The 9,233-nt window shown below is 36.5% G+C and overlaps 1 protein-coding gene across 4 annotated transcripts in view; it reads right to left on the reverse strand.

The window, feature by feature from the left end:
- LOC143239999 (F-actin-capping protein subunit alpha-like) overlaps positions 1–1,469 on the reverse strand; it is a 29,864-nt gene extending 28,395 nt beyond the window's left edge. For 2 of the 4 annotated variants that reach the window (XM_076481743.1, XM_076481747.1), the window contains exon 1: positions 1,111–1,259. In XM_076481743.1, the coding sequence (XP_076337858.1) occupies positions 1,111–1,152 (42 nt within the window). In that variant the 5' untranslated portion in view covers positions 1,153–1,259. Of the gene's footprint in view, positions 1–1,110 lie in introns of all 4 variants that reach the window. The other 2 variants (XM_076481744.1, XM_076481746.1) reach the window with 2 other exon arrangements.
- Positions 1,470–9,233: the final 7,764 nt, after the last annotated feature.

Here is a 9,233-nt window from a genome sequence, read left to right on the forward strand (position 1 = left end):
AATGAACCCACAAATCATTTCTTATTAACCTAGACACAATAAGTAACCTTATTTGTAAAAATCCAGCATACTGGACTCTTCTACTGAGTAACATGCTTTCTTGTACCAACAACACTTGTCACTGGACTTACCTCCCAAGCATCATGTTTTCTAGTAACTAACAACACATGTCACTGGACTTACCTCCCAAGCGTCATGCTTTCTAGTAACTAACAACACATGTCACTGGACTTACCTCCCAAGCGTCATGCTTTCTAGTAACTAACAACAAATGTCACTGGACTTACCTCCCAAGCGTCATGCTTTCTTGTACCAACAACACATGTCACTGGACTTACCTGGCAAGTGACATTTTTAAGTGACAGAGACTTACACATGATGGTACATGCAGAATACAAAATTTTTAGGTTTATGAACTACAGGGGAATGTACTTTTGTACAAGATAAAAGTGAAGCTCACTAATTCTAGCAGAAATGTTTTATCTAGGATCTGAATCTTACTCATTACCCTATCACCCAGTGTCAAGAAAACAATTAAGATAAATATAAATTTTAGAATCCCAAACTAGGTTTTTATGTAATAGACTGAGTATGTTGGGTTTTTTTACAATTTTAATAATAAACCATAAAAGTTTATCTCGACAACCACTGTTTCGCTAGACTAGTTCTAATATGTTTTGGTAAAAAAAAAGTAATGCATGTTACATTACAACTTGTAAGTGCTGTGAAGTTACGATTTAATAATAATAATAATACACATTACGGTCATTACATCAAATTTAAAGTGCATTGTGCTCCTTTTGTATACATCTATGTGTTATTAATAAACACAACTTAGCAAATCTACTAGATATGCTACACCATTTACCATTAATTTCAAGCTGAAATCACTGAATAGTTTAACACTAGTAGTAACAATACCGTGTAAACAGTCTACGTGACAGTACACTACAGATAGTAGTGCATGTCTCAGCTTGTGTTTAACTTAACTAGTTCAAAGTAAATAATTCTACGAAAGACTAAAAAGGAAAAAAAATTAAGTCACATTCTTCTACAACAACTGCAAAAACTATTTACCAATGATCAAAACTTCATTATAATTCAACTAACCTTTTCCTGATCCGATATAGGTTCTTCAAAGTCAGTAGCCATCTTGTCAGATGTACACGCCTATTCAAGGAATTATGGGTAAGAAAAAAAAAGCCGTCCAAAACTAGGAACTGGTGAACAAATCAAGCTAAGTATTTCTTTGAAAACGTCTCTGGGTGGACTGAGCAGATAGCCCAAGGTGGCTTTGTTATAAGGAAAACACACGTACATCTTCTCTTCATGTCCAAAATATCGACTTCGTGACCTTTTCACTCTGACGGATTTTAAAAACATTAACCTTGGTGATGATTACAATTCTTAAATTCCTTCATTCTTCATCAAGTTAACGGTTTCATGGAGCCCGGCATGGCCAAGCGTGTTAAGGCGTGCGAAGTTGCCTTCCATTTAGTCTTACACTGCTAAATTAGGGACGGCTAGCACAGATAGCCCTCGAGTATCTTTGTGCGAAATTCAAAAACAAACAAACAAACGTTTCATGGAACCATCCGGTAATACTGAAACCAGGTAGTGAAAGTAGGTTTTCTCGAGGTTCTCAAGTCTCCCCACATATTAAAATATTGGCATAGGATCTATAGATCCCCCACCGCCCTGAAGGACTTTGAGTCCCACATTGGTTGTTGATTTTGTGCTCTTATTGTAAATACCTGTCCTCGGATTTTTCGCCTTCACTTCCTCTCCCCAGTGAACCATTATCTCATCCCCGACGCCGTTCAATTTTTTTTTCTTCTTCTCCTATCAACGTAATTTTAAATATTAAGCCTACAAAGATGTTCTAATCGTGAGTGAGGCGAAGAGAAAGAAAATTTCTGAACGTCCCCGGTTATATTTACAGCTGAACTTCGGCTTGGGGTGAGATAATTTTAAACCTAAATACCTACCATGTTCTCTGCTTATGCATACATTCGTAAGTTTTCAAATATAGTGAGATTTAAAAATAAAAGTTTATCAGCTGATCTGGTATTTATTTTTCACTTCATCAACTAATGCAATTATATTAATGCATACATCTTTATGAAGAAACTAAAAAAAATATTTAGCTCAAAGCTACATAGTAGATTGTCTGCGCTTTGTCGACTGTGAAGAATCGGATCCCTGATTTTAGCGTTGTAAGTCCATAAACTTAGCAGGGTACATGAGAATAAAGACAACAGAAAATAAACAGATCAGTTTTAATATTATTTTTATACACAACCTTTACACAGATCTTATTCCAATGAAACTCTGTCTTCCGGTGGCTCAGCTGTAAGCCAGAGGGCTTTTAATGTTAGAATTCGATTCAGGCAGCAAATACAATTTAAATAATAATTTTTTTTATCTGATAGCAAAAACAAATAAAATAATGTGTATATTTATGTGAAAGTGTGTTGTTTGTGTGTTTACCTTTCGATAGATATTATAACACTTAGTTATTGAAAATATTTTGTCTGTTTGGAATAAAGCACAAAGCTACACAATGACCTATCTGTGCTCTGCTAATCACGGATATCAAAACCCGGCTTCTATGGAAAAGAAAGATAATATATCTCATACACAAAGACAATTTACTGTGTAACTGAAAAGTTTCATTACTGTTCGACAAAGGTATGAGGTCATACCCTTGTGTTTGTTAGGCAAAATAGAACTTTATTACTTATGTAAAGAAGAAGGCTTAAGAGGGCGTGGCTGAATGTATAGTCCATTTTCAGTTAAAGAGGTATTATGAAAGTGGCAGTAAACTCTATTATTTGGAGTTTCTAGCGTGTTACTTTAGCCCAGGCGTTGCTTAAGTTGCCGTGAAAAAACATTCAGACTTAGAAATTGATTGTACTGCGTAAGTCTGATAGCAAATGAATGAGTCCTCAAGCCTCTGAGAGACATCTATTTGTTTTCCAGTGGCACAACGGTATGTCTGCGGACTTACTATGCTAGAAACCGGCTTTCGATACCCGTGGTGAGCAGAGTAAAAATAGCCCATTGTGTAGCTTTGTGCTTAATTTCAAAGAAACAAAGACATCTGTTTATTCTATCTTTATAAGTTTTGAGTTCGCTTTTACAAGAAAGTATTGAAAATGTGAGAAAGTATCATAAGTACCACAGAAAGGCTCGTGGTGGGGTTATAGTATAGTTCTGGATTTCGAAGTAGACCAACCGGCTTTGAATTCGTACAGTAGTTAAAAAGTACACCAGCACTTTAAGCTGTGGAAGGGTTATAAGAGTGAGAATCAGTCTCTTAGTATGGTTATTTTTCAAGGCTCATAACGTAGGTAATTTAATATTTAGGATTATACACGGACTTTTCTTGATGCTAAAATACTTTTCTTTTTATTGTAGGCTTATGACCGTCTTATTGGAGCCTTCATAAAACAAGAATGTACATTGTATTTTTCTTTCTAATGCAGTGTTCTTGTGCTTTTTATAATTTTAGTGCATTGTACACAAAGGGCTACATGTGCATAAAACCGTCTCTAATTTTCAACTGGTAAACTAGAATAGAGGGTGTTGCAGATATCCGACACTATACACCATGAACTCTCTGGTTACAATTGTGTAAACAAATTGTCAGGATGTCAGTTCGCCAAATACCTAGTGGAGACATCGAAGGTTGATATCACATGGGTCCTCCAATGTGGAATTTTAACGCTCTGCTGTAATTCGTGTACGTGCAATTTTTTAGCCTGGTTAGAAATTTTTTAAACGAAATGCCATTTTAAGCTCTTCATTGAGCTTAAGAGGAGCAGCTGTCCCTATCGACCTCTCCCAAAAAACGCCCCAGGAGTGGGATTTGACCGTCAATATTAAAACGTATCAATGACTGTAAAATGTGACAACTGGCCGAAAACCACAATCCCTCAATCCACAATCTCAGTAAGCTAACCATATATCGTATTCACCATCAAATAGTACTTGTTTTCCACTCTACAAGAGACCATTAATATCGAAGAACCAGAAAAATGTTTTCTACTGATGATTTTTTTTTCCAACTATACGCATTATTAACCCTGAAATAGTTACTACTTACGAAACGTATTTTCTGCATCAGTTGTATTATTACTTGTAATCATGTACCGGGAAAAAACGGAGATTTACCAGAACATCTGATGAATCTTCTTCCTCCAATTTACTAGAACATCTGATGAATCTTCTTTCTCCAATTTACTAGAACATCTGATGAATCTTCTTTCTCCAATATACTAGAACATCTGATGAATCTTCTTCGTCCACTTTACCAGAACATTCGATGAATCTTCTTCCTCCAATTTACCAAAACATCTGGTGAATCTTCTTTCTCCAATTTACTAGAACATCTGATGAATCTTCTTTCTCCAATTTACTAGAACATCTGATGAATCTTCTTCGTCCACTTTACCAGAACATCCGATGAATCTTCTTTTTCCACTTGCATTCAAGAGAAACTAATGGGGATATGAATACCATATGGTAAATCATACACTTACCAAATTATGAAAGTCTGCACAGTAATTGTTAATTCGCTTTAATTAATATAAATTTGGAGGGAAATTAACAATTATTTCACTTAATTTAACTAATGTAGCTTGAAAAACAAACAATTTAGTAGTTTTAATATGACTTTAAGGATGTCAGTATGATTTACAAATTCAACATAACCTGTAACCTAACTTTTATTTATCTCAATTGTCTCTCATTGTAAGTATAAGTTATGCATTTTTTATAACTTTCACTGTTGAAAAGTGGTTATAAGTAACGCTCTTAAACAACAAGTGTTTAAAGTGAATTGGAAAAAGTGTCAACATGCACGCATTTAAGGGAAAGGTGAGATTTGATATCCGACTTGATACGAAACATTATCAGGTCTTAGGTGCAGACACCCTTAAACCAAACGTATTTTCCTGCAAAATAAAATAGCTGTGAAGAGGATGCTTAGTACTACTATAATATACAATTTTTGTCAATATACTTTAATCGGACCACCTGTACAATATTGTCTCTATTTTTCACTGCCTTTTGCCGTTATTTAATGCTAATTAAATTTCTACTGTTTATTTTGATTTTATCTTTATGTAAGTTAGTTAACAATTATTATAAGTATTATAAACTTTACACAAAACTAAACCTGACACAAACAACTCTGGGTTATGATTGGCTAGTCCTCAAAGCCAACTCATATTGAACATCCGGTTTACGTGACATCGACATCTGAGGCTGTATATTCCATCACATTCATTAAACACAACCCTTTATTCTTCTCCTAAAAAATAGTCACCTACTTGAAAGCTTTGTTTATTTGTTTGTAATTAAGCACAAAGCTACAGAATAGGCTATCTATGATCTGCCCACCAAGGATATCGAAACCCGGTTTTTATTGGTGTGAGTCCGCAGACATCCCGCCGTGCCAATAGAGGGGGGGGGGCTATTCGAAAGCGATCGAGTTTTAGGTCTCGTTTTGAAAATTGTACGATATTATATCAGTGAAAGGGTTATAACCAGGGCCGACACTAGGGAGCAGGAAGTAGGCCGTACACTCCAGAATTTCACTTTGACCTATCCTTGTTCTTTATCCCAAGCAATTTAAAGAGAGAGGAGTTGGATCTGAACCTAAGTATAACCTATGTTCCATCATGGGGATGGGGGACAATTTAGTAAATATCTTTAAAAAATTGGGCCCCGGCATGGTCAGGTGGGTTAAGGCGTTCGACTCGTAATTTGAGGGTCGCGTAGCTTTGCGCGAAATTCAAAAAACAAACCAAAAATATTCAGGTATAGGCTTAAAGCTTTTCAAATGATAGGCCGTGTAAGTGTTACATATTAAATAACATATGTAGGGCTGGTTTGTTTTGTTTTTAAATTTTGCTCTAAGCTACTTGAGGGCTATCTGCGCTAGCCGTTCCTAATTTAGCAGTGTAAGACGAGAAGGAAGGCAGCTAGTCATCATCTCCCACCGCCAACTCTTAGGCTACTCTTTCACCAACGACTAGTGGGGCTGACCGTTACATTATAATGCTCTCACGGCTGACAGGGAAAGCATGTTTAGTGAGACGGGGATTCGAACCCGCGACCCTCAGATTACGAGTCGAGTGTTTTATCCACCTGGCCATTCCGGTCCCAGTGACCTTGAAATTTATTACGCGACCTCACTAAGAATTGCGGTTACAAATGTGAGATTGATGTCAGATCTTGTTGTAAAAGTTTATTCCGTAACCCATGGACTTTCTCAAGGATTTACCTATCCAAGTTTGAAATGGTGTAGCTCTGATGGCTCCTTTGATATAATGTATTAAAACGTCGCGCCGAAAAAAACTACAATACATTCAAGTTAAAACAAAGCATGATTTTTATCTCTTTCAGCTAAAAAACCCACTCTTCTTTAGTGGAATGAAGAGAAACAACAGTGTTTCTGAAATCCCAGGTTGTGTTTCCAGCCTTCAGAAGATGTTAAGTCGAAATTCCTATCAAGGGCTCATTCTTTTTAACTTCTATCGAGCATTCTTTCATTGCGGTACCCTAGTTGTGGCAGTGGATTTACTCGGGGTACTTCCATTTGTGTCCATAGCCAAATTTTTCCGAGCATAAGATCCATAGATCCCAGTCATGAGAAGGGATTGTAATAAATCAATAAGCTACTAAATTCTAATCACAAGATTTTAATGATCAATCAATTTGTTAAATTCACTAATTAATCGTTATGTTTAATTATTATTGAGTAATTAACAATCTACAAATTATATCTCGTGCTGATAGCACTACAGTCGCGCTGACCAATATATATATATATATATATATACTTTTCAAAAAAAGAAACGCAAAAGACAAAATATGAGACAAATTGTTAACAAGTTTATTCCGGGCAGTTCTGTATGACATGTTTGAAACTGCTGAACATCCAAAGTCTGCAAAGGCGAAGTCCACGCTCACTAGGTGAAGTTTAACGTCACTCAACGTCAATAACGAGTATGCCCCCCGTGAGCATCAATAACTGCTTGGCATCTCCTGCCCATGAAAGCGATGAGATAACGAATCACATCCTGTGGAATGGCTGTCCACTTAGCCTGCAAAGCTGCTGCAAGCTGAGGTAGAGTCTGCGTTTGAGGTTGTCGCCGTCGCAGACGTCGGTCCAACTCGTCCCAAAGATGTTCGATAGGGTTTAAATCTGGTGATCTGGAGAGCCAGGGAAAAACGTTGATGTTGTGGTGTCTCAAGAAGACAGTGGTGAGTCGGGCTGTGTGAGGACGGGCGTTGTCATGTTGAAAAACGTCGTTGACGTTAACCATGATGGGTTGCACATGGGGCCTAAGAATCTCGTTATTGACGTTGAGTGACGTTAAACTTCATCTAGTGAGCGTGGACTTTGGCTTTGCAGACTTTGGATGTTCAGCAGTGAATGTGCAAAGTTTCAAACATGTCATACAGAACTGCCCCGAATAAACTTGTTAACAATTTGTCTCATATTTTGCCTTTTGCGTTTCTTTTTTTGAAGAGTATAGTATTATTAAACGATGCCACACCTACACACACAGCGTATGCCACTAACTCCAGTGACACACTTGACCTGTGCATTTGCTCATATAATCTGAGCCAAAAACAAATAAAATTCCAGGTGGGAAAAAATGTTGATAGTGACCACTTAGTAATATATTGCGTCTTCGATCTCGCCCCCATAAAAATATAACCTTCAGGAAAGAAAAATTTAATTACAGTAAAGCAAACTGGCAAAATTATAAACAGGAATAAGACAATCTATTACCTAATAACCTTATCAAAGAAGTTCAAACTCATATTAAATTGGATTACTACTGTCAAACAGTAACGGAGTGCCTTCAGAAAGCAGCCAAGAAAACAATACCAAAACAACACCATAAAACAACAAATAACACATGGAAACCCAATACCGAAATTATTACCCTAATCAAAAAACAAAGACAATTAAGAAAACAGTTCATGATAACAAGAGACAGAGAAACAAAAACACAAATAAACAATATAAGAAATCACATCAGAACACAAATAAAACAACAAAAACAAGATAAATGGGACAACTACTGCTCAAAAATAAATGAAAAAACTGACCCGAAAAAATTCTGGTCACACCTTAAAAGACTCACCAATGATAATACAGTCGCAAAAAAATATCCTACACTCAAACACAATAATACAATCGCACACACAAATAAAGGAATAGCCGAAGCTTTCAAAGATCAACTTCAAAATACTTTCAAAGCTCACTCTGTTCCAGATATAAATACATATTTCTACAATAAAGTCACCAACCATATATTAAACAACAAAAAACAATTTGAACCAATTTTTCCAATAAACATAACTGAGACAAACACAAGACCTAACACAGATTATATAAGCACGTTACTAACAAATGAAATATCCTTTCAAGTACTACTCGAAGCAATAAAAAACCAAAAAAACAAAGCTCCAGGTGAGGATGAAATACAAGCTATCCTTCTAAAAAAGAAGGTCAGGCATGGCCAAGCGCGTCAAGGCGTGCGACTCGTAATCTGAGGGTCGCGGGTTCGCATCCGCGTCGCGCCAAACATGCTCGCCCTTTCAGCCGTGGAGGCGTTATAATGTGACGGTCAATCACACTATTCGTTGATAAAAGAGTAGCCCAAGAGTTGGCGGTGGGTGGTGATGACTAGCTGCCTTCCCTCTAGTCTTACATTGCTAAATTAGGGACGGCTAGCACAGATAGCCCTCGAATAGCTTTGTGCGAAATTCTAAAACAAACAAACAAAATTCTAAAAAAAGGGCACTCCGAAATTGTTTGACTACCTAAAAACACTTTTTAACCTATCTCTATTCTCAGGATACATCCCAGTTTCTTAGAAGCTTGCTAATATATTAATATTCCATAAAGAAGGAAAGCCAGCAAATAAACCTAATTGCTTCCAATCAATCAGCCTGACCAGCTGTATAGGCAAAATTCTCGAAAGAATAATCAGTAATAGACTCTTCACATTCTTGGAGATAACATCAAAAGAACAAAATGGATTCAGGAAATTTAGACAAACGACAGATCATTTAATTATATTAACCGAAACTATAATAAATAGCTTCAATAAAAAAGAATGCACTGTAGCTTGCTTCCTTGATATCGAGAAAGCATTCGACACTGTATGGCACGATGGTCTAAGGTTCCTAATGAATGAAATATG

This window comes from Tachypleus tridentatus, chromosome 13 (assembly GCF_004210375.1).
Source record: "Tachypleus tridentatus isolate NWPU-2018 chromosome 13, ASM421037v1, whole genome shotgun sequence".
NCBI classification, from domain to species: Eukaryota; Metazoa; Arthropoda; class Merostomata; order Xiphosura; family Limulidae; genus Tachypleus; species Tachypleus tridentatus.